The sequence below is a fragment of the Phaseolus vulgaris genome, chromosome 2, assembly GCF_051622355.1.
Source record: "Phaseolus vulgaris cultivar YP4 chromosome 2, ASM5162235v1, whole genome shotgun sequence".
NCBI classification, from domain to species: Eukaryota; Viridiplantae; Streptophyta; class Magnoliopsida; order Fabales; family Fabaceae; genus Phaseolus; species Phaseolus vulgaris.
In genome coordinates this window covers 44,252,241-44,280,061 of record NC_143499.1, presented here as the reverse complement: position 1 = coordinate 44,280,061, position 27,821 = coordinate 44,252,241, and the positions used below count along the sequence as shown (strand labels likewise).

Below are 27,821 nucleotides of genomic sequence, written 5' to 3'. Positions count from 1 at the left end.
ATTTATTGAGTGATGTTATTAAAATATTACAAAATTTTAACATTACACAATCACTGCTACTTAATGGTTATGGTTGCTTCTTCATGCACCTTCATTCTTTCTTCTGACACTTCCATAGGTTAAGTGAAAAGACGTTTTTCTTTTCTCAAGTAAAAAAATTCCTACATCCCACAACACTTCAACTTTTTCATAGCTTTCACCCTCGCTGCAACCCATTTGCGCTCCTTCAAGTTGTGTGGTGGTTCTTTACAATGTTTTCTAGCGTTTTGCAAGCCATTTGTGATATAGTCATCCTGTATTGAAGATTTGTGTTGGTTTTGTGGTGGAAAACATTGGTTTTTTTCACTGGTATTTGACTAGTTTTTTATTGATTTGAACCTCCTATCATATTTTTCGTTTTATAAACACATTTTGAATTACAAAATTTGGATGTTATTTTTAAATTTGGAATTTTTTTTTTAAATAATACATTCTAGATTGGAGGATCTAGAAGGTATTTTCAAATTTAGAAAAGAGTTTCTGCCAAGAGTTTGGCTTTCAGATTGATCAATCTGAAAGTCAAACGCTAAATGCTCCAATTCAAGAACACATTTCAGATTGAACTTTCATGATTATAACATTATATTTTGGATTGGCCAATCCAAAACATTTTCCCATATTTGGAAACATGTTATGGATTACACAATCCATAATTATTTGAAATAATTATTTGAAATGTGTTTATATCTTTCTGATTAGGCAATCTAGAACTTGTTCCTGGATTTAGATAAACATTATGAATTACCCAATCTGAAATACAACATTACATTATGGATTGTTTATGTTTCTGGATTCTGAATTGCCCGATCCATAAAGTATAAACAAAATTCAAAATTCAAAATATAAGCAAAATCACACCAGAACCTATACTATAAATGAAAAAAACTCACGAGAAATATGCACCTCCGACTATTATCACCATGACAAACAACAACCACAGATCACCTTGCAACTCACGACGAAAGCAACCATCTTCGTGTCCTTTACAAACTCTTCACTTATTTACCCCACTCACCTCCTCAAAGAAAACTCCATAAAATTTAATTGTTTTATATAAAAGTATTTTTGAAATTATAGGACGTCTGAAGAAGGTATGAAGTGCATAAAGAAACAACACTACTTAATTAGGGCATATGTAAGGTGTAAACATGTATACATACATAGAGTAGGTAGGCTTCATCTAAATATTTATCAGCGAAGTTGAGTTTTATACCTTTTATTCTATAGTATACAAGTGTGATAATCAACTTGACAAACCATGGTCAAAATTGATTTTTTTATCATTCAAATTAATGGACACACTATTAAGCTTTGCTCACAATGATTAAAGGTATAAACTAATTGAACAAAACTTTTAGAAGAATCATACTCTTAAAGACCCATGAAATTACAAGATAACTCAATTAGAAGGACGAGAACAATGAAACTGAAAATGAATAATTATATATTCTTATTACCTAGGAAATAATAATCTCATCAAAGAAAAATATTCACATAACTCGATACCCAAGAACATAGCCAATGTGTTATAGTAAGTTAATCCGAGTAAATGTCTGTATAAAAAAAATACTTATTAATAATGTATATATAATAAATATAGTTTTTTTGGGTGAAGTTATAGTTCCAAAAATCGTGAAATCTTGGAATCAGTACAAATAATCAAACTTATTGTAACTAGTTTTCTTATTTTGGTTCAGAAGAATTTGGTAATTGTTGTCTTCCAAATATAAGCATTTTAAATGTCCATTACTTGTGAGTTTTTTTATGTCTGTATTTAAGTTTAAATTAATTTCTCCTTAAATATACAAAAATCTCTCTCTATATATATATATTTATTTATGTATGTGTTCCTTACACAAGATTCATTCACCTTACGAGGACAACTGGTTTATATATGTATGGAATTAATTATTAATTATTAGGTTTTAAAAAATTATTAAATTCAGAATATATTAAGTAATATGAACAGCACTTACCAAATAAAAAATAGTGCCTGATAAAGAATAATGAGAATCATTCATCTTTTGCATCTTCTAAATTTTAATATTATAACGAATACATTCACCAATTTATATATATATATATATATGTGTGTGTGTGTGTGTGTGGGGTGTGTTATTCTCAGTTTTGAAAAGGGTTGAAAAGCAGTTCATATGATCAACTTCTTCAAGTTGCAGCTCTCTGACACTTTCAAATCCATGAAGCAAGAGGTGTTTCTCTAAACTATTTTATGTTGAAACTGAGTTTTGGTGCAGTGAAGTTGTCTCATTTTGCTTTCACTCTTTTCTGTTAGGGTCTGGTAGATGATCAATTCTCTTTAGTCTACTCCTTGAAAACGAATATAGAAGATCATTTCTTCATCGAAATTATATCAGAATTTTGCACTTCTGCCCGAGAAGACTTGAGACTTTTAACACAGATAATGTACTCACTATTCTTTCTTCATACATTATGATATTTTTGTGAAAAAATAAGTACTTTTTATTGTATTTTTCTGTTAAAACACAATTACATATTAATGCATAGGTTTGTTTGTGTTTTTATTGAAAAACAATACAAAATGTAGTTGTATATTAAACAGTATATACGAAGTTCTGTCCTATTCTATGTAGGAATGATCAGGTTTGGAACTACAATCTCATGAAAGAGTACGTTTATAAAGTTAAAGGCAGTTCTTCAAGGTAATATGTTTTAATATTTACATAAATATACATCGATTAGATTAAAAATAAGAATATTTTACTCTCTATTAAATTGCTATCATACTATCTCTTATATAGTCTTAGAATTAATAAAATGGTATAGTATATTAAGATTGTAATATTTTTTATTCATACTTTTTTTCCACATAAAATTTCATGTCATCACAAAATATGAAAAAAAGTGTATATATATATATATATATATATATATATAAAAGTAATTATCATATATCCAAGTTTAAATAGATCCTTATATTCATCGAAATATCTACTTAACTGATTTTATTCAATAAAATTCAAAAGATTTAAAATTATAACGCACACACAATTGGAAATGAAGAAAAAATAAATTAATTTCCATTTCCTGAATAGGAAAACAATCATTTAAATTTATTAACTAAATTATTGACATAAAACTATATATTATTATTTATATATTAACTCAAATAATATAAAATTAATAGATGGAAGAATCTTTGGATTTTTTTGTATTATTTAACACCAAAATATTATGAAAATAATTTTAGAAAATACATTATTTCAATTTTTTTATTTAACTATTATTTTTATTATAGTATAAACAATTAATTGGTATTTTTTGTTAGTTATAAAAGATGAAATAAGAAAATAATATCCATTCCACATTTTAATGTATAAAATTGTTTTTTTCATAACAAAGGGTTGAGAATGGGCTTGATTAACTCTCAACCTTAGTATAAAAAGAAATCAAACCTAATCAAAACTAGTCTGTTAACTTTTTGAATGTTGATTAATCTTCTTTTGAGGCATTATAATCATAACACAATTTCAATATACTCTGATGACCAAGAAAAACTGCACATGTTCTTGATGAATAAAAAAGCATGAGATGCAAAAAAATTATGATTCCTATCTGTTATTGATTTTGTGTTTATCTCAGTTTTGGAGCATGTAAAATGGCAGCAGCACTTACAGGCTTTGAACGCGCGATTGATTCTACCTCTAAAGAAGAGTAATGAACCTAATCCTAATCCAAATTATGAACTTAAACCTTATATTTAACATCTAACATCTTCAATTAACAAAAATCTCTGTGAAGGTGTCTGCAAGCACTGAAACAAACTCAGCGTGAATTTAATGCTCTACAAGAAAAACTTCATGCTTGCCTTCAGGTACTTTATTCTTATCGAGTTTTCTCAGCTAAAGGTAACTCATCAATAATATGCAAATATTTGTTCTTTGTTCTTTGTTCTTTGATCTTTATGATGTTCTTATGTAGTGTGAAAACTTGTTTTCTGAATGCAGCTTGAAAGAAGACTTGTTCTCTCTGCTAAGGGAGGAAGTGTGTGAAAATCAAGTTATTGGTTTTGAGTTTTGTTCTTTCTTGCAAGGATATTGCGTTTAGTTTAAAACATCTATATCGGTTTTATGCCTAATTGCTTTAGTAATTAGGGCTATGTTTGACTTTAATCTCTTTTATTTATATTATGTTGAATTTGGTCTCATTAGTCAAATTTTATGTTAAGGTGTGTTATTACAATCAAAGTTACAAAATCTCAATATTCAATTTTAATGCATACATAAAAAATATTAATTTTATCCTTGAAACATGCAATTATACACTTTTTAGTAAAAAAACATGTTAGTTTTTTAATTCAAAAAAATTTATTTCTATTTATTCATTCAATAAATTATTTCACTTATTTGGTAGAAATTAATTCATCTTAATTATTCAATTAATTGAAGATGCTTTGGAAATTTAGTAATATATTCTTTCTTTTTTTAAGGCATCTTACTTCCTAATATATCTATTTTTATATTTAATATTTCTTTTGTGTGTCAAATCCTCCCTTCCAAATAACCACAATATAACGCTTATTTTTTTCACATTTCTCATGCTTCAATTTTCTTTATATTGTACAATTCATTTTTCTCTATATTTAAGCCCCTTTAATTTTCAATACAAAACTCTCAAATTTAAGCAAAGTCACGTAAAAATAAATAAATAAATACGTATTAAAATTAAAATTAATATATATTAATATGTAAAATATAATAACAATTAATTTTTAACTAAAAAAACATAATAAATATATGGAGACACAATTTTGTTTCCAGTAGTAAAAGTCATTGGAGTTGGAAAGACTAATTGGAATGGAATACCACCTAAATTTAAATAATTGTGTTAAATATTTTATTCAAACGAATTTTTATATATTTGATAATTTTTTATGCATTAATACTAATTATAATTATATAAATATGCTACTTAAAATATGCTAAAATTACTACCTAAGGATATAGTATTTAGCATTTTCTATTAAAAATATTATTTTTCTATAAAATCAACACTTATTAATAAATATATATTTTTAGTTAATACTTTTATATGCTAGTTTTCCTACCAAGATCATTAGGACAATTATTTTTCTTTTATTATTTAACATTTAATTAAGTACATAATGTGAATGGTGAATGGTTTGTGGGTTATATTAATTACATTTATATCTACAAAGAGTATAGAAAAGTTGAAGTTTAAAATGATATACTTCAAATGAAAATAAAGAACAAGAAAAAAAAAGTTTTAACAGATATTATTTATCGGATATTAATATAATCTTAGAAATTGATTTAATTAACGGAGATTTTTTTAACCTTCGTTCGTTAAGTTCAAAAGGTTATTCTAAAATTTCAACAATATAATAGTGGTTTTTTAACCTCCGTTATATTTCAAAGGTTTATTCTAAAATCTCAGCAAAATAATGAAGGTTTTTTCAACCTTCATTAAATTTCAAAGATTTAGTGTAGAATCTCAAAAAAACACTCTAGTTTTTTTTTTCAAACTTCAATAAATAAATAATTAAAAATTATATAGTTTTAATATATTTTATAATTGAATTCTCTAAAATTTTGAAAGTGTAACTTAACATTACAAATAAGTTTTCTAAAGTTTCAAAAATTTATTTTAAAAGTAAAATAACCTTGGATAATATGTATTTCAACAACTAATCTTGGATCATAAGTATTTCAATAGTATTTGCATATTTCTTATGATTAATGCTAGTTGATTTATATAATTCCTAATTTTTTTTTGTTACAAGCTCATACTTGAAAAAATCTTACTTATGTTGTTTTAGCTTTTGATGCATGTATATTTTGTGTGCAATTTTAGTTTTAATTATAATTGTTAAAATTTAATTCTCATAATTTTGAAATATTTTAAATTAAGGTATTTATTTTAAAGTGCATCCAATAATTAATTCACTGTAAAATTGAAAAGTAATAAAATTAATTTCTCCTCTTGCAATTTTTGAAACCCTCATATTCAAGAACACACATGACTGTGAAACTCACATCTGACAGATAATACAATTATTTAGAATTTGTAAAGTTGGGGTAGTAAAGTGATGAATATTGGAATAAGAAAAAGATAATGTCTTTATCTAGTGTTTCTTCTCCTTAGATATAATAGACATAAGAGTGGCTGAATTTAGTTAATTCTAAATTATTAATATGTTGTGCATGGTGATAAAAACAATAATTAATATGTTTTGCATTTCACCATATAGATGCGATAGAATATTAACTATTAATTTTTTTCATTTATAAATAAAATTAGTCACTTCTTAAATGAATATTACTTACTTTATACATTCAAATGATACGGTAAAATTTGACAACTCAAATCATAAATTTGTAATTTAGATATCTAAATTTTCAGAGTTGATTTATGAATAATAAAGTTATTAACATTCTAAATTACATATTCAAAAAATTTATCAATTTTGTATCTTATATTATAAAAAAAAAAGTTTGTGGAATAAAAAAATGCCCCCCAAAAGTTATTTCTTAAATATGCATTCAATTAATTAATTAATTAATTAATTAACACAATTTTTTTAAAAAAACAATAAAACATTTAACAATTAATAATTACAAAATTTAAAAATACTGATTTCACGTAAATTTAGTATATATTAATTTAGGATATTAAATATTTTAACAAATTACCTAGGAAGTAAAAATATACTTAAAATGTTATAATATAATTTAAAATATTAACATTAACCAAATCTGTGCCAAATTTTATATTGAAGTTATTTTAAGTTTTAAATTATATATTTTTTAATATTCACGTATAAAGTTAAAACTATTTATTTCTAAGAAAAATATATCAAAATTATTTAATTTAGTTTAATTTGAATTCTTTTAATTATAATTAAACTAGTTTGGTAAAAACACTTATATAACTGAAAACTATCAAATTGAAAATTAATAAATGACAATTATTTCCATCGTCCAATAAAAAACAGATTATAAATTAACATTTTTATTTTTATAAATTAAGATTAAATACAATTAATTTGTTTGATATAGGAGAATAAGTCAGGCAAGCAATAACATTTGAAAATTCTGTCCGCTTACAAGGTTATCAATCATTTCTGTATACAAAAGATAATAATTGAATACTCACACTACAAAAAAAAATTCATGAAATAGAAATCAGAGAAAAAAAATAATGAAATAGAAACTAGAGACAAAAATTAATTAGTTGCTATAAGGACTAAATTAGGTACTATTTTAGAAACTAAAAAAAATAGTTTCTAAAAATTTGATAGAAAAACCTTGGTTGCTAATTAAATAACAATTTAGAAACTTATAAACTAATTTAGAAACCAAATTTTTTTTAGTCTCTAAAATGGTATTTAATTTAGTCACTTTAACAACTAATTATTTTTTTGTCTCTAAACTTAGTTTTTATTTTATGATTTTCTTGTATTGTGAAATTATAAATTGACATTTTAATGTGCCGTTCTCATTGTTGAGACTCTTCTAAGACTTGGTGGGACCTTGTATTTATTGAGATAACTGACCTAGTTGTGAAAAGTCTCTTGTGTCCTTAATTATCTATTTGTGTCCTTAATTATCTATTTGTTCAGTTGGTTTGTATGAGGTGCTTTATTGGGAAATTTTACAACAAGATGGGTTTTGGTACAAAGATAAAATATTGCACAGTTAAGGCCTGGATCACCATTTGTTCTGATGTAGATATGTCTCTATTTATGACAAGGTTATGATGCAAATGTCTCTTTCTCTATAAGAGATATAGGAGAAGGAGTAGTAAAGGGGGCTATGTAAGATGCAACCAAGGTTTGGAGATGCATATGAAGATACCAATTAAAGTTGGAGTTCCTTGCTGCTCTTGTTTCCTTTCCAAGCTCATATTTTTTGTGTAGCTCAAAGGAATTAGTCTCTTAGGACATACATTGGTGTTTAAAACAAGGAATACAATATGATTTGGTTTTGCATTTCTGCATAATAGTTATGCCAGAACTGTTGATTTCTCAGGAACTTGAATTGCAGATGGAGAAAAATATTTATCTTGTTATATAGCTCTCATACAATGTCTATCACAAATGTCTAAAAGTGATATTTTGGGTGAGGAGGAGTTTGGGATGTTGCAAGATAAAAGCATAGAACTTTATCTTTTGATGCTAGCTTTACATTGTCTTTTTGTAATATGCTTTCCGTAACTTTTTGGTGTTTTGTTTCGAAGACATTTTTGCCACATTACTCCAAGTTTAAAACTTTTTTTTATACCGATTTGATCATTCTTTATTGAAACAAAATAACCTTTTTTAGATAATAGTAGCAATTTCCATTAGAAAGTGTTTGCACTAAAGTGAATAGAGAGAGATGAAGAGTAAAGAGGCAAAAAGTAAGGCAACGTACACAAATGTCATGAGTATCTTAATTAGTTTTTAATTAGTACATCGAGAGAAGCAAAATGCGTGGTATATGGAACTAGAAAAATCAACAATAACACTCTTATATATGGTGTGCTTGGAAGTGATGAAAACGCTGGATTAGTGGATTCAGAAGATCATGCATTTTACGAATACATTTTCTCCATCTTCTGTATATCTATATATACTTATTCAATTCTCATCTCAGCAAAGCACACCCTCAAGCAAGTACAATATTAATTATGTTCACTTAATCTACCATAAGAAGTTGCCAAGTTGAGATGCTGATGAAGAATCTTCCAGATCATTCGATGGAGAGTGAACATGTCTCCCTTCATATGTGGTTATCACCATCCTCGGATCCTCCGCCAACCGTTCCACACGTTTCTTTACTCGACAATTATCTTGTGTGCAACGGTAATAGCTTCTACATGCAATGCAGACCAAGCACACTATAAGAAACCTTTTTTTCTTGAGGTTGTCATGAATCATGATCACATTGTAAGAGAGTAATTTTGTTGAAGTGCACATTAATGACAGTTTAATAACAAAATATCCTCCTGTTATAATTGGAATCTACATGTAAGAGCCATCAATACACCAACATAAAGGCACTATAAGGACCATTTATATCCATAAGACAGGAAAGTGCTATAATGGGTTTGTGAGGAAAAGTCTTTGCTGAGACCTACTTAGCATGAGTGCCATGATCTGCTCGAGTGTTTGGAAAAAGTTCTTGTACACATGTACATTTTCATATACTATAATTAACATCTCAGGGGTCATAATTACTTGTTCTTTAACCTTGTCAAATTTTATTTCCTATCCTTAGAACAAAGTTATTTTATATGCATTTTGAACTTGACATATAAAGTGAACTTCTGCTTTTATATATATATCTTTAACTATTGTAGGCACCACCACATTATGCAGAAAGAAATTAAGATCTTGCCGAAACCAGTAGAAAAGCTGGATACATGTAATTATGATCAAAACAATGAAGATAATAATGAGAGAGGGGTGGCGAGATTGGAGAGAGAATAGATATATGTTTGCATAGTGAAAGGTTTGATGAATTTGAATATTCTTGAATCAACTTTTAAATGAAAGCAAAAGCAAAAAAGAGAGGGGCTTTGAAGTGATGAATACCTGGGGTGCTGCGTGTTCTTCACAACTTTCTGTCCGTACTTTCTCCACTTGTAGCCATCGTCCAATACATCCACATCGCTCATAGTCTTGAAGCAAAACCTAGGCTCTCTAACCTTCCTTCTTGCCTTCATTTTCTTCATCTTCATGGCTGAAATTCCCAGATGATGATCATCAAATCCACTTCTTTTACTGCTGAAGCAATCAGTCACTTCTCCCAATGCCCTAAATTCAATCATGACGAAACACCAATTAACTCTCTTTACTTATATCAGAAAACTCGTTCATTTAATTAACAGTTGCAGTACATCTTTTAATACTGGAAAAAACTTGTAAGGGTATATGGATATGTCTCTATATGTTGATGGTTAAGTAATTTAATTACATGATAAAGAATAAGGTTAAATAGAGTGAGTTATTTCTCTTACCATGGATTTACACTGGATCTATGCAAGGAGAGGAATTGAGCTCCTCCAAAGCCAGAAGTGAGGTCTTCTCTAGACTTCTGAAATAGGGTTTCTGTTAGATTTGATGTAGAATCTTGTTGAGATATAGCAAGTGAAGAAGGTGTTATGGAGCTGAAGGCTTTCAAAGAGGATTGGTGGCAACCCAAAGGAGGCAAGGTGAGGTTTGTTGGAAAGGGAAAGAACCCCATCTGTGTGGGAATCTGATCCTGCTCCTCAAATAAGCTGTGGTGAGCAATGGTGTGGGAAGTTGTTGACATAACTTCTTATGATCTTTCTTCTCCTTCTCTCTGGTTTCTTTCACCACACAGTTCCAATAATCTCTATACAGATATTGGTGATGTTTCTAGAGGAAGAGGTTTGGTAAGGCTTGAAGATGGTTTCTCTCGAACTTTGGAGGTGAGAATTACACTCTAATGGAACGCATAAACTTATAACGTTGCAAACAACTTTCCCTTTTTCGCTTTCTCTCTTTCTTTCTTTTCTTCCATGATTTTCTAATTTCTAAAATGTCTCATCTATTCTATGTATTCCAACAGGTCAAATAACTAACTATATGGATCCACATTCAGTACAGGTGGAATATGCAGAAATTGGAGTTTAATAAGTCTAATAAATAAATAAAATGTAACTATCATCATTTTTATAAATTTTCTCATTCAAATTTCTTTTCATATTTTACCATGAAAAGTTTTCACCTATATGTTGAATTTCTAATGTGACACTAAAAAAGTTTTGAAAAAAATCCAAAACATTGTTTTATTGTTAATTTTTTCAAAGATAACGTCATTTTGAACTAGTTTATTTTTTATTTTTTGTCAAATTTTATTTTACATCCTCTTTTAAAAAAATCCATAGATAAATAAATAAGCCAAAATTTTGACAGAAAACCATGTAAAAAATAGGTTATAAAACTCACAAATATGACAATTAAGTAGTAAAAGTAATATATTCACTAAAAAAATTATTAAATAAAAAATAATCTTAAATTATATATTATTTTATACACTAAAAAATTATTGTTATCTAGATTCTATGGTTAATAAGAATTTATAAACTAATTAGTTTCTAAATTAATATCTAATTAAATATGTATCAAAGTTTTAACAACCAATTTTAGAATTTAAGTTAATTAATAATTAAAATCTTGATAACTAATTAAATAGCACCTTAAAAATTAATTTATAAATTTTTGTTAATAATATAAATTATTTTAGATGCTAATAATGTTTTAATCTATAAAATAGTATTAATTTAATTAATATAATAATTTTTTAAATAATTTTTTTAAGGATTTTCTTGTAATATATATGAAAAAAAAAAACTCAAACTGATGGGTTAGATTCTTTAGAGACACTGACCATCAACAAAAAGTTATTAAATATTTGATATTTAAACATATTAGCATAAAAAATGGACATAGATGGATTTTATGATAGATATGTTGAAAAGGTGTAGAAAAAGGATGCGAGAAACATGGTAAAAGTTTAAGGTGAGAGATAGTTTTAGTAAGAATTGAACAGAGTTGGCAGTTTGATGAAAACAGTGATGTACTATTTTGCCTAAAAAGCTTGGAATTTCCATGTCCTTCATGGTTAGTGGGATTTTACTGTGCCATGGAGGTCAACATTACACGACAAATGCCTCAACACACAAGTTTATTCATATCTTTGCCCTAAAAAATGTCTATGAAACTTCCATGCAACACCCCCTTGTTGTAGATAATAATTATAATATGGGCAAAAGCAAAACCTGTTGAGTGCACAATAATAGAAATAGATACCTAGCCATAATCAAATGTAAGTGAAAATTATCGATCATTATATTCATCAATTCTCCATAAAGTATCTAAGAAAAGGGGTAAAAAGAGAGTTTGTGTTGGATCATTTTTTTTTGTGTGCATAAAAAAGAAAGAAAAAAAATGGGAGGAAGTGATGATGATTATTGTATGCATTATCTATCACACCCATCTCTGCAACTGTGGTGAAGTATCATTATGAATGGTGATTGCTTCTTTGACTTTATGTGGCCAAAAAAGCCTCTTGCCTTTCTCATATCCCTTTTGCTCTTTTAACTTTCTAAAACTCCAACTAACCCCACAACACCAAACTTTTTTCTCAAATTCCAAACCAAACTTATAATATGATTAATTTAGTGTAACAATCATTATTAACTTTATATTTTCCCATGCCTAAAAATCTGTGGACCTATCTCCACATTCATCTACCCTCTTCACAAATAATTCAATAATTATCTTTTCTTTGTACTTCATATACCTATTTAACCTATCACAGAATAATCATCTAGGGATTGTTTTTTGTTGTTCAGAATCATTTTTCAAACCAAAAGTAACTATTTTTTTTATCGACAATAAAAAATAAATAAATGAGAATCACTTTAAGGATGATCCAACCCTTATATATAAAGAGCTAACGCCTTATCAACCTCCAACCAAGGAAATTTTTTAACTTAAATAAGGAATAATCAAAACAACTTAAAAAAGCTTTAAATAACCAACTTTCACTGGGTTCAAAACCTAATTGAGGTACGTAAAGAAATTACAACAGGACTTTGCAAAAATTCAAGACCAAACATTTACATGTACCACTACAAATACCTCGAGCGCATCTAGAAAAATAACTATTTACTATGCAATAAATAGTAATTTCTGGATAAGAATGAATGTCTTTAGTAAGACAAAGGATTATTTGATGTAATGAAATGCAACTTGGTACGGCTAAAGTATGAGAAACCATTCTTCACCACCAAAATCGTGTTAAAAATTATTTAATAACAATTAATTTTAAAAAAATACTTTTATTTTTAAATTAGTTGTTATTAAACTTTGCATTCAGAATGAAATGTAGAATTGACACCTACACTCTTCTTTTGGCATTATTACATACCTATAGCTAAATGCCGAAAGACATAAAAAGTGCATTCAGTCATCAGTGATATCTTTATCAACATAAGAAATAATATAAGTTGATGTAGAAAAATATTTTACAATGATGTCAGTTCGGCTGAGAAACGATGCATGCTTCTGTATTGTAATTTAAATCCAAATAACATTGAAATAGTCTAAAAATTAATTTAATTAGAAAAATGATCAAGTTTACCATTCTTATTTTACAATTGAATTAATCTACTCTATAAATGCTTGATCTGTGAGCATTTAATTAATTGTTGTGATATAATTAGAAAAAAAATGTTTGGTAACTCGGTGACCTTCGATGGCGCGGTGGTAGATGCGCTTGTGGTAGATGCACTTGAGGTATTTGCACTGATACAGGTAAATGTTTGGTCTTGGATTTTTGCAAAGTCCTATTATAATTCATTTACGTACCCCAACGGTTTTGAACCAAGTGAATTGTATGAGACTGGTTGTTTAATGTTTTCTTGAGTTTGGTTTGGTTGTTCCTTATTTAAGTCCTTGGTTGGAAGTTGGTAAGACGCTAACTCTTTATGTATAAGGGTTGGACCATCCTAAAGTGATTTCCATTTATTTATTTTTTATTGCTAATAAAAAAATTAGAAAAAAAATGAAAAGAAAATGTGAAATGGTTTTGCTGGCGTTAGGCTAACGTAGTGATGATGTGAGAGTGAATACGTAGTATTGCATCAGCTACAGCAAGGTCCCTTGGTTTATTATTGATTTAAATGAAGATGCTTTTTATTTATTTATTTTGTTTTTGTTTGAGCCCTAAGTAAGGTAGAAAAAAGGCATAGGGGTGGCAAACATACATCATTTCTTTTTGTCTCTGCTTATAGGTTGCAATTATGTCCTTCAAATTACCCCTATTAATCTATTATACCTTCCCTCACTTTTTTCTTTTTCTCTTTAACCCCATATTCACTTAATATATTTATTAATATCTACATTTTTATTTTACCATACCTACACATAAATATTTATTTTATGCTTAATTAATGGACTCCTAATTAAAAGGCAAAAGTTAATGTGTGATTGAGATTACTAAAATGATTACAGTAATTTGAACTTACTCACTTTTTATCTGTAGATTATCCTTACTTAATATTAGTAATATATTACATTGGGATCATTTATATATAATGTTTACTTTTTGAAATATCATTGTTGATTCAAATGATAATTAATATAAAGTAGTTAATAGTTTATATTAATCCTAGGAAAGCAGTACCCTATATAATTTATCACTTTATTGTCTTTAGGTCCAATATATTTGTCAGGGCTCGTCGTTATAAATATATATATATATATAGTATTAAAGTTTCAAATTAAATATTGTATATATTAAAATAGATGTACTCACATCGGAAAAGAACAAATAAAAAAATATAATTTTTAAAATTTAAAATTAAATAAAATAAAATTCTATAATTAAGTTTTGTAATACCTAAATTATAAAAATTTAAATAACATATATATTGTATATAGTTTTCATCTCACGGTCATATTAAATATATATAATTATCATATCGTCAAGGCAAAACCAAAAAATTATAAACATATATAAAGTAGTTATCGTAAAATCAACACACCCCTTTCATATTTATTTTGAAGAAATATTTGTTCACGTGTTAAAAATATAACTATAGTAAAATCGTAAAAATACAAAACAACATTGAGTTAACTATTTATCACATCAACAAAATATTAAATTGTTTATTAAATCATAAAAACACGAAACAGTCCCAAATTATCAAAGATTATTCATTACATCTAAATATAGTTTTAAATTACTCCCCATGACTTTTGTTGTTGTTTTTTTTTTCTTTTAGTAATTTTTTATATGGATTATAACATCTTACCTATTCCATGTTCAATATATTATTTGTTGTACGTGGTTGATTTTATTGAATTAAGGAATATTTATATGTTGTTTTTAGTGTAATATCAAAATTACCCTAGATGCATTTTAAAATATAAATATTTTTTATTAAAAAAATAATAGAGAAAATTAAAAAAAAAATCTTAAAATTTTTAATTATTTAAAGATGCTATTTATTAATTGTTAATAATAGTTATAAAAAATCGAATACTTTAAATATAAAAAAATTAATAATTTATCTAACAATTCTCACAAATTCATTACTTTTTACTCCTCTCACACTTCAGTTTTACTTTCAAATTTCAGGAACGGGATTATCCACAAATCCAATCCAAATAGAGACAATTTTCAGAAATCATCTTAAGTTAATCTTGTGAAACCCGACAAATAATAAATAATGTTTAGGAAACAAAGCATTTTAAGTGTAAACTAGTAAACACACACACCAAACAGCACTTGGTGGGTGTGGTTATTCACCATGCAAGGTGTATCTTTGGTGAAGTGCAAAAATTAAGGAACAATGATTTATAGTATGTTGAAAAAACAAAAATGGAAATAAAAATGTGAATGATCTGAAAGTGTAGCATGGAATGATTAGGCCATGCCCCTCTCCTGCTATATGTGGGTGTGCCATTTTTGTCCACTTCCTGTCTTTTTTCTCACTCTAATTAACATCTTCCCGTTTGTCAGACACAGACACCCCATGCCTTACAGTAACAAAAGTTCATGTGACAAGACACTGCTCTCTCTGTCTCTCACCCATTCTTCATAACCCTACTTCAGATATCAGTTGCAAACTCACTGCACCAAATATTAATTCATATTTAATATGAAACTTCAATTATATTTGAATTTCCAATGTTTATATTTAATGACTGTTATACTCCAATGGATTCATTTCAGAGGTAAGATGTAGAATAAAATAGTGTCTCTTCAAAAATAGAGAAAACTGAGTATTTGAGTGCTGATAATTAAAACATTTATTTCTGCTATTACATTTATAATCATATCAAACATTCATCTCTTCTCTCTACTCAGTATATACTCCAAAAGAAGTGTCTGCAAAACATGTCACTCTTGTTTCTTTATATGAAGACTAATCGTTGCATGTGAAGACAAAAAACGATGAAGATGTGGTCTGAGACAAAATAATGTCTTGAAGAGTTGTTGAAAGATTGGGGAAAACTTTGAAAAGTTGGAAAGAACAAGTCTCGTGTTCCTCGAAATTTTCGGGGCATGAACCTGCATGAATGGCAACTGTGAAAAGCAGCTTTTGATACCACGTCCCTCGTCAAGAATGCACTGATTTTCTCCCCACGCGCTCTGATCTCAGTTGGATCAAGAACAATAAAGAATAAGTATCCATTTTTCGAATAGCTTGCTACGTGGTTGTGTTTCTTGTTCAACGCATCAGAAAAGTGCAGAATCCCTGAAGCAAAAGAATTAATGCAGTGAAGCGAATCAAGTGTCTGAAAGTGATTGTTGAAGCCTTGGAAAGAGGTGTATGTTGCCGTGTTATTAGCGCCAGCGTGAACAAAACCACTCTTGTCATTATTTCTTATCTCATTTTATCTGATATCAATCACCACACTTATATATAATATAAATAAAGATTCACATTTTAATATTCTATCTCAATTAAATTCTCCATATATATATAGTTGAATGAATATGAGGATTTGGGATGTTGAGGGAGACCAATAATAAAAATTACTCATATCTTTACATAACTACATAATATTTTTTATTGAATCATTATTAATATTATTTTTTCATAAAAATATAGAAGCACATATGTAATATCTCTGTTCCACTGGTTATATAATATTAGTAGTAATATTATATTAAATTTAACAAATAATAGATCTAATAATATTAATTTACGTAAGTAGGTTCATTTTTTTTCTAGGTTTTTAAATAAATAAATGATTTTACTTTTTATATAAATAAAAAATTAAATTATTCAATATAAATAATAATCGATTTAAATATTAAAATAATCGATTTAAATATTAAAATAATCTTTCAATACATACTCGTAATTCATTTATAATATATTAAAAACCAATAATATATTTTAATTTTTTAAAATTATTACTTAACTGTTTGTATACTTGTAATTTCTTTATCAATATATATTAATTACTAATTAAATAATTAATAACTTATGTTTTTCTTAATTAATATTTATGAATACAATACCATCTAATAATTAATATATGTAGAATGTAATAAATTAAACTAATAATAATTTATTAAATTTAATAAATAATAAATTTCATAACATTAACTTATATTTGTGAATATATATATATATATATATTTAGTTTCAAATTAAAACTTAAATTTTTTATTTACATACAATAGACAAATATGAAAAAAGGTGATACATTATTAACTTTTTTACAAATTTTTAATAAAAAATATATTTTACCCATTATGTATAATTGTTTAACATAAACAATAATAACTTCAAATATTAAAAAAATTATTTATTTTTTAACTTACATTTTGATAATGGTTTTTTCCTACATCTTCATACGTTCTAGTGACACCTCACTCAGAAAAAAAAAAAAAAAAACCATTTTGTCTTTAAAAAATACATAAAGATTTTATAATTTAAAAGTGTCTTTTTTTTTTCTATTTACACTCTCAGGTTGTAGAGTCTGGAATTTACGATCTATAATTATTTTTCCTTTAAAAATACATTCCAAATTACAAAATGTGAAATGTATTCCCAAATTTAAAAATACCTTTCAAATTCCATAATTCGAAAAGTATTTTTTTTAAAGAAACTCATTATCAATTATAGAATCAAGAGTTTTTCTGGATCATCCATTATGAAATGAAAAAATCATTAGAATAAATGGTATTTTGTTATTTTAAGAAGTATGGGTGCCATAAGAAGCCAAAGGAGGTGCAGCAAGAAATAACACATTTTGAGTTCCTAGCATGAGCTTTAAATTCAATTTAATTTTTCACTTTATTTCCTGTCTTTTTTTAATTTAAATTTATACATGTTAATTAATGTACTGGTAGGCACCGGACGAACGCGCGTGGCCGACCGGCCTTATACACTAAATGGAAACGAACGCACGTGGCCGACCGGCCGTATACACACTAAATGTAAGGGCATTTATGTGACAAGCTAAGGTGGTTAAGATACACCTCCGAAGAATAAGGAATATGCGTTTAGAAAAGATATGTTCCCCGGGTATTCCGGAGCACGACTGACAAGACATATCCATAACCACCCTGAGCCCAAGGGATAGAAAGCCCATTAGGCAATCCTATAAATACTGTGCTCAAGCCAGAGAAAGGTACGTTTTCATTCACTTACGAAACTGCGCTTAGAATCTCATACTTACTTGAGCGTCGGAGTGCCTTCGCAGGTACCCTCCCCCGCCCGACCGAAGTTGATAGCACGAAGGGACGACCGACCAAAGGAGACAGCAAGAAAGGACAATCGACCAGAGGAGAAGAAGATCAACACGTCAGCAATTACACCACGTCAACCGACCGTGCCTGGGCCCCATCTCTCCACTCAGGTACAATTGGCGCCCACCGTGGGGCCGAGGCAAATCTTCAATTTTTGAAGCTATAATGGTTGCGACAAGAAACAACAACAACGCTATGGCAGAACAGATGACTATGATTCAAATCCTCCAAGCTCAGATGGAGGAACTGCGACAAAAGGGGATGAAAGACCATCGTCAACATGAAGAAGATAGACGCCACCAAGAAGAAGAAATCGCCTTATTAAGAGCGCAGAATGCACGACTCCAACAACAGGTCGATAATCCCGAACGAGAAGGCCAATCCCATATGGCCGACCGAACCGCCTCTCGCATACCTACACCTGCCAATACCAATCCTGCTTCCAGAGCTGAAACAGTCGAAAGAAAGTCAAGGAAAAGGGGTCATCCTTTTACAGACGAAATTATCACCACTCCACTTCCTGACAAATGGAGAGGCCTCGTCATTAAACTCTATGACGGCTCGACCGACCCGGACGAACACTTAAATGTCTACAAGACGCAAATGACTTTGTATACCACAGATAACAATGTGTGGTGTAAAGTATTTCCCACGTCGCTCCAGGGAGAACCTCTTACCTGGTTCACAGAGCTGCCTCCAAACTCCATTAACGATTTTGACACCCTAGCCGCAAAATTCTCCACTCAATATGCCACTAGCCGACCGCATCACATGTCCTCCATGTCTCTCCTAGCGGTACAACAAGAAAAAGGTGAATCTCTTAGAACCTTTCTAGATAGGTTCAACAAAGCATGCATGAACATCCGAGGGCTCAAACAAGAGGTTGCATTGCACCATTTGGTCTCGGCCATCCGACCGAGCCGTTTCACTGAAAGTCTCATCAAGAAACCACCTCAAGACATGGAGGACCTTCGAACTCGAGCAACCAAATTCATGCAAATCGAAGAACACATTGATTACCATCAACGGTTCAAAGCTGTCGGATTCGGAGCCCTTAAAGACCAAACCCAAAGTAAAGAAAGAGAAGTCGAAACCGAACGAACCGTCCGAACCACTCTGAGGTCCGACCGGAATAGGGGAGGCCGAATCCCCAGGTTTAACAGTTACACCCCTTTAACTGTGCCGAGGGGACGAGCCCTAGATGAAGCACTACAAACGGACCTAATCCCGACATTGAAGCAGTATCAAACACCACCGAATGCAGATACTGCTAAGCGTTGTCAATACCATCAGAATTTCGGTCACACGACCGAAGGATGTCAAGCTTTGAAGGATAAAATTGAAGAACTCATCCAAGCTGGCCATTTACGGCAGTTCGTCAAGAGGACAAGGAGTTCAAGATCCCCACCACGGAATACTGACCGTCCTTCCCGTGGTGTCGACCGGTCGTACCGTAACGATTACAAACGCCACACTGACCGTAGCCAGACTTCGCGAAAACGCAGCGAAAGCCCCGTTCGGCGTATACGCCCCCGTAGCACAAGTCCCGACCGAAACGCCCGACCTCGCCAACGAGTCCGCGAAGTCATCAACATGATTGCTGGACCCGTTAACTTGGGCGAACCGAACCACGAAACAAATTATATAGCTGGAGGATTTGCCGGTGGCGGGTGCTCAAATTCCGCCCGAAAGAAACATCTTCGTGACATCCAGTCCGCTCATGCTACCACGAGGAGGCGTCCACATATACCTCCAATTACTTTCACTGAAGAAGACTTTACAGCCATAGATCCAGCCCAGGACGACCCCATGGTCATCACTGTAGAAATTGACAAGTTCGCAATTGCCAAGACTTTGGTAGATCAGGGTAGCTCGGTCGACATACTGTATTGGGACATTTTCAAGAAAATGCGCATCCCAGAAGCACATATTCAGCCCTATAACGAACAAATTGTAGGGTTCTCAGGTGAACGGGTCGACACTAAGGGGTACATAGACTTGTACACAACCTTTGGTGAGGAAGACGGCCTCCATAAAACAATAAACGTACGATACCTCCTGGTTAACGCACAAACTTCCTACAACATCCTGCTCGGTCGTCCGTCCATTAACAGATTAAAAGCCATTGTGTCCACTCCACACTTAGCCATGAAATTCCCCTCGGCTAACAACGACATTGCAACCATCCATGTCGATCAAAAAACCGCTAGGGAATGCTATGTAGCAAGTTTGAAAAGTGAGCCAACTCGACGACTCTATACAACCAATACGGACGACCGAGTCCCGCAAAAACAAGAACGTTCCCCCACACGGCGTTCCGGACGACACATGTCCCGTCGTCAAATGATAGCCCTTGTTGACCTCGACCCTCGCATGGACGATCCCCGTATGGAAGCAGGAGAAGACTTGCATCCATTCCCGCTTCGCGATGATCGCCACACTACGCACATCGGTACTTCGCTGAAACCGGACGACCGAATGGCCATCGGGACGACACTTGTTAAAAATTCCGATCTTTTCGCCTGGACGGCCGCTGATATGCCTGGCGTAGACCCACAGGTTATCAGTCACCGATTATCACTGTATAGAGAAGCTAAACCAATAGCTCAAAAGAAAAGACATATAGGCGAGGAACGACGTCAAGCCGCACGTGAGGAAGCCGACAAATTGTTACAGGCTGGATTCATTCGGAAGGCCCATTACACCACATGGCTAGCCAACGTGGTTATGGTGAAGAAAGCGAACGGAAAATGGCGTATGTGTGTTGACTACACAGACCTCAATAAAGCTTGCCCAAAAGACTCGTATCCTCTGCCTACCATTGATCGTCTCGTCGACGGTGCAGCCGGGCATCACATCCTCAGCTTCCTTGATGCCTACTCTGGCTATAATCAAATCCAAATGCACCCGGCCGACCGGAAGAAGACGGCCTTCATGACTGATTCCGGCAATTTCTACTATGAAGTAATGCCCTTCGGACTCAAAAATGCCGGAGCCACTTATCAAAGACTAATGGACCACGTATTCCACGACATGATTGGTAGGAATGTTGAAGTCTATGTCGATGACATCGTCGTCAAGTCCGACTCATGCAAACAACATATTGCCGACCTAAAAGAAGTTTTTCAGGCCCTCCGCCAACACCAGATGCGACTCAATCCGGACAACTGTGCGTTCGGCGTCGAAGGGGGGAAGTTCTTAGGTTTTATGCTAACTCATAGAGGCATAGAAGCTAACCCCGAGAAGTGCAAAGCTATCTCCGAAATGCGAAGTCCCAACTCCATTCAGGAAATTCAGAGACTTATCGGCCGACTCACCGCACTATCCAGATTTGTTCCTAAACTCGCCGAACGAACGAGGCCAATCGTCCGACTACTGAAAAAAGCATTCCGCTTCGAGTGGTCGACCAAATGTGAGGAAATTTTCCTCGATTTGAAAACCTTTTTATCAACCCCGTCGGTCATCCAGAAACCGGACGCACGAGAACCCATCATAGTCTACCTCGCCGTTTCACACGAAGCCGTCAGCTCAGTCTTAGTGCAAGAAATTAATTTTGAAGAACGGCCGGTTTACTTCGTCAGCCGCGCCCTTCATGGCGCCGAAATCCGATACCAGACGATCGAAAAGGTAGCCATGGCCCTCATCATTACCGCCCGACGAATGCGTATGTATTTTCAGAATCATCGGATTATTGTTCGGACAAATTACCCTATTGTAAAGATCCTCACTAAGCCAGATTTAGCCGGACGAATGATCGGTTGGACGATCGAACTATCCGAATTCCATATTCAGTACCAACCACGCGGAGCGATCAAGTCGCAAGCTCTCGCCGACTTCGCAACTGAACTCACTACTTCTTCAGCCGAGACCGAACATTCATCATGGATCTTATATGTTGATGGCTCCTCGAACGAGAGGTCGTGCGGCGCTGGAGTTGTTTTGGAAGGCCCCGGCGAGATTGTCATCGAGCAAGCCCTCAAATTCGACTTCAAAGCTTCAAACAATCAGGCCGAATATGAAGCCATATTAGCCGGTCTACGTCTCGCTCAAGAATTAGAAATCACTAAGTTAATTTGCAAAAGTGATTCCCGGCTTGTCATCGGTCAGCTTAACGACGAATATGAAGTCCGAGAAAGCTTTTTACAGCGATACTATCACTTAGTCAAACAGTCGATGAGCACCTTTTCTGAAATTTCTATGCAGCACGTTCGACTCGATCACAATACCCGCGCGGACGCCTTGTCCCGGTTAGCAACCACGAAGTGTAAAGGAATGCATCGGTCGGTCATCCATGTTACGCTTCCACGCCCAAGCATCGACCTACAGGAATGCCTGACGACCGACACGGAATCTACTTGGATTACCCCAATCAAGCAATATTTACTCGACGGCACATGTAGTCCTCTCGGCGAAAAAACCATGAAGCTGCAGGCCGCCCGTTTTGTCTTAATCGGCGACGACCTTTATCGCCGAGGTTATACCCAACCACTCCTTAAATGTTTGACACCAGACCAAGCTTCCTATGTCATCCAAGAGTTGCACGAAGGAATTTGCGGAACTCACTCCGGCGCACGGACAATGGCTGCCAAAGTATTCCGGGCTGGATACTACTGGCCGACCGTCCAGGGTGACTGCACCAATTTCGTACAAAAATGTCTTAAATGCCAAGAGTTTGGCACTTTGTCCCATCAAAAGCCTGAGGAACTCCATTTTATGTTATCACCTTGGCCGTTCGTCCAATGGGGTATGGACATCATTGGTCCTTTCGCCCCCGGTAAAGGCCAGTGTAAATTCTTACTAGTCGGCATTGATTACTTCACCAAGTGGATCGAAGCCGAGCCCCTGACTGCAATCACCGCCCGCAATGTTCAAAATTTCGTATGGAAAAATATCGTTTGCCGCTTCGGGCTTCCACAAATCATCATCACCGATAACGGTCGGCAATTCACCGACCAAACGTTAGCTGAATTTTACGAGAAGCTCCACATCAAACACATCGCTAGTTCAGTCGAACATCCGCAAACAAACGGACAGGCAGAAGCTGGAAACAAAGTTATTTTGAACGAACTGAAGAAACGTCTCGGCCCAGCAAAGGGCAATTGGACTGAAGAACTCTTAGAAGTATTATGGGCATATCGCTGTACTCCTCAGACGACTACACAAGAAACGCCGTACAGCCTAACGTATGGCACCGAAGCTATGATCCCCGTCGAGATTGGCGAACCCTCTCTCCGCCGGCAAACCCTTGATCTTGATCTAAACAAGGAAAGCCTCTCGGTCGGTCTCGATCTCATCAACGAACTCCGGAACAAGTGTAGAATTAGAGAAGAAGCATGCAAAATTCGGGCGGCCAGACGATACAACTCCAAAGTTAAACCAAGATTGTTCCACAAAGGCGACTTAGTATGGCGAATGCGGAGCAGCGCACGGAAGGAAGGAGGCAAGTTCTCCAACAATTGGGAAGGACCTTTCCGCATAGCTGATACGGCAGCCGGTGGAGCCTATTATTTAGAATATTTATCTGGGAAGGAAATACCGAGAACGTGGAATGCCACACATCTCAAATTTTATTACAGTTGAACTTTAATAATAAAAGTGCACTCTTTCCTCGCTCAGTCGGTTTTTCCCTAAGGAGGGTTTACGACCGGGAAGGTTTTAACGAGGCACTAAATTAAAATCCAAATCTCCTAGTCCTTTACTCAATTCATATCTCGTTCGGCATCAGACGTTATCGGATTTATATATACCTCGCTCGGCATCAGAATTATTACTTTTTACGTAGTCAGAATTTTATATGCCTCGTTCGGCATCAGAATTATTACTTTAACGTAATAATAATTATTTATGCCTCGTTCGGCATCAGAATTTATCGGATTTATATATGCCTCGTTCGGCATCTGAATTATTACAACGTAATCAGAATTATTTATGTCACGTTCGGCATCAGAATTATTTACTCAATCTGATGCCTCGTTCGGCATCTGAATTATTACCTCAACGTAATCAGAATTATTTATGCCACGTTCGGCATCAGAATTATTTACTCAATCTTATGCCTCGTTCGACATCTGAATTATTACCTTAACGTAATCAGAATTATTATGCCACGTTCGGCATCCGAATTATTTACTCAATCTTATGCCTCATTCGGCATCTGAATTATTACCTTAACGTAATCAGACTTTTTTCTGCCACGTTCGGCATCAGAATTATTCACTCATTTATGCCTCGTTCGGCATCAGAATTATTCAGTTATTTATGCCTCGTTCGGCATCAGAATTATATTATTACCTCAACGTAATCATAATTATTATGCCACGTTCAGCATCCGAATTATTTACTCAATCTTATGCCTCGTTCGGCATCTGAATTATTACCTTAACGTAATCAGACTTTTTTATGCCACGTTCGGCATCAGAATTATTCACTTATTTATGCCTCGTTCGGCATCAGAATTATTCACTTATTTATGCCTCGTTCGGCATCAGAATTATCTTATTACTAATGTAATCAGAATTATTTATGCCTCGTCCGGCATCAGAATTATCTTATTACTTTAATGTAATCAGAATTATTTATGCAAGTGTGCATTACCCACATGTCGGGTCCAGCAATTTTCTATGCCACATTGTTCATTAACTCTTCAAAAGAGGCGTCAGGCTGTGGGCCAGGGGTCTCCCCCTCGGCCTCCTCATTTAAATTATCATCGGGGTTGATCGGCACCAGCTTTCCATCAACTATTATTTTTTCTGTCGTAATGGTCGTCCTCCAGGGGTGCTCCATGCAGGCAGGCCGCTTGTCCGATGCCTAACCGAAAATATTCTTCGCTAATGCGCACGTCCCGTCATTCCGTTAAATTTAATGTCTGACAACTCGAAAGGCACAACAATTATTACGACTCTTCGGCTTTTATTCACCTCAAGCCTGGGGGGCAAGTGTACTGGTAGGCACCGGACGAACGCGCGTGGCCGACCGGCCTTATACACTAAATGGAAACGAACGCACGTGGCCGACCGGCCGTATACACACTAAATGTAAGGGCATTTATGTGACAAGCTAAGGTGGTTAAGATACACCTCCGAAGAATAAGGAATATGCGTTTAGAGAAGATATGTTCCCCGGGTATTCCGGAGCACGACTGACAAGACATATCCATAACCACCCTGAGCCCAAGGGATAGAAAGCCCATTAGGCAATCCTATAAATACTGTGCTCAAGCCAGAGAAAGGTACGTTTTCATTCACTTACGAAACTGCGCTTAGAATCTCATACTTACTTGAGCGTCGGAGTGCCTTCGCAGGTACCCTCCCCCGCCCGACCGAAGTTGATAGCACGAAGGGACGACCGACCAAAGGAGACAGCAAGAAAGGACAATCGACCAGAGGAGAAGAAGATCAACACGTCAGCAATTACACCACGTCAACCGACCGTGCCTGGGCCCCATCTCTCCACTCAGGTACAATTAATATTACAATAAAATTATTAAATAAAACTAATTTTAGGGACAAAAATAATTATATGAATTAAATTTGATATTATTTTAAAAACAACAAATTATTGATATTTATAATAGTTTTTATTGATAAATAATTTTTAAATTGATAGTTAAATGGATATTAATTTAAAAACTATTTATGAATAATAAAATGTTAGGTGATTGTTTACAGGTATTGTTTATTACGTATCTGACGAGCTTTTTATTATCATTGTTGCACTTAATGTAACATCAATCTTTGCTCATTTTTCTTCATAACATTTTTAATGAATAACAACGTTTGTCTTTCTATGTAGTATAACATTTTGCACAATTTTATGATTGATGTGCATTCTGTTTGGCAAAAAATTGGTTAAGAGTTAATAATTTTATGTAACAGAGTTACATTTTATCACCTAGATACGAAGTGTGATCACGCGTTTACACTTAATTGTTTTTACACTTAATTGTTTTGAAACACTAATAAAAATATTTTGGTGTTGGACTTTTCCTATAACTATTATTCACTAAAATAATCCAGCCATACAATAAGATACAATTTAGTTATCTCATACAAATAAAAGACCTAAATTTAATTTCTAAATTTTTGTTAATGGCTATATCTTACAAAAATCAACTTTTAAAATTTTAAATCTAGACGAATTAATGCTAAATTACAAATAAAACAAAACCTACAACCTTCCAGTGAGAATACTAAGCAATAAAAGACCTTCCAACTTTATGGTAGTACTAACCAACAAAAAAAAATCACCTAACTATAATAAAAATATCACCATGCATTCCTTGTAGATCGATGACATAAATTTATACACTAATTATAAAAAGTATTAAAAGATGATAATTTATAAACTGTGTGAAATGTTATTATCTTAATTGAAAAACCACAATATTTATTTTAGCTTTTGAATACGTACAAATCTTATAAATATACTTAAAGTTAAGTTGGCAAGACTATTTTATTATTAAATATATTTGTAAGGATTAATTTAAAATAAATTAAAGAATACTTTTCATTAAATTATTATATTAAATACTAAATTAATTTTGTATATATTTATTAAAAAAGTTAAAATATTAAATTTACAGTACTCACTTATTTAATGACCAAATAATTCATTTGCTTTTTATGTGTCATTATAATGAAGTGGTAGGGTTTTCAAATTTTGCACCCTATTTTTGGAACAAATATAATATGCTACCACCGACCCACGTGGGATGCCACAATTAACTCATTTGGCTACGATTCTCTTGCCAAACAGAACTTTATTCATCACCCTCTTTTCCATATTTCCAATCTTACTATTTGGAAAATATTTAAACAACCAACAATTATATTCTTTTTGTCTTTACTTAATATAACATAATTTCAAGGATTAATAAAAATAATTAACTTAGTTAAAATATCAATGTCACGCTTCTTTCTCATAAAAAAACCTAACATATTCGGTATCCTTATTTTTTTATAAAAATAATTAATTTAGTTAAAGTTCACTAATCCTTTTGTCATGTGTTAAAATATTATAAAAACTATATAAATAATTAATAAATGAAAAGACCAAACTAAAATTCATAACAGTCAATCAACTACGACAACTCAAACAATTTTTTTTAAAAAAAACTATTAACATTAAAACCAAATTTTCGTCCAAATCAAATTTTACATAAATCTATGCCTTCATTCTTAATGAATTATAAAATTATTTTATATCTATTAATATGAAACACAGTCACTCAGTAATATTTAATTAGCAAAATATTTTTGAAGTTATTTTCATTAAATTAACAAATTCTATTGCCTTATTTTTTATAACTAAATATAGTTTTCATTTTTTTTTTAGATATCAGAAGTATTTTTGTCATCAAAACAATATTTTTTTTATTACTTTTCTATGTTTCCCTAGTAATCCTTCCATGCTATGTAGAAATGAAAAACAATTGTATAACTTTTTCTATTAATCGATCTTCTTCTTTTGATATTGAACATTAGGTTATTAGAA

At 32.2% G+C, this 27,821-nt stretch overlaps 2 protein-coding genes across 3 annotated transcripts; one reads left to right on the top strand and one right to left on the bottom strand.

Moving 5' to 3' along the window:
• Positions 1-8,440: 8,440 nt before the first annotated feature.
• LOC137812429 (putative WRKY transcription factor 13) lies at positions 8,441-10,597 on the bottom strand. 2 transcript variants are annotated; one of them, XM_068614397.1, is made up of 3 exons: positions 10,042-10,597; positions 9,617-9,838; positions 8,441-8,894 (listed from the first exon to the last, which is right to left on the bottom strand). In XM_068614397.1, exons 1-3 carry the CDS (start codon positions 10,335-10,337, stop codon positions 8,723-8,725), a joined length of 690 nt encoding a protein of 229 aa, XP_068470498.1. In that variant the 5' UTR covers positions 10,338-10,597; the 3' UTR covers positions 8,441-8,722. The 2 variants fall into 2 exon arrangements, with proteins under 2 accessions (XP_068470498.1, XP_068470499.1); XM_068614398.2 differs by having other exon boundaries at positions 8,441-8,891; positions 10,042-10,582.
• Positions 10,598-18,494: 7,897 nt separating this feature from the next.
• Positions 18,495-26,180, top strand: LOC150029183 (uncharacterized). The gene is made up of 2 exons (XM_090297963.1): positions 18,495-21,059; positions 26,121-26,180. Exons 1-2 carry the CDS (start codon positions 18,495-18,497, stop codon positions 26,178-26,180), a joined length of 2,625 nt encoding a protein of 874 aa, XP_090154089.1.
• The last annotated feature ends 1,641 nt before the right edge of the window (positions 26,181-27,821 follow it).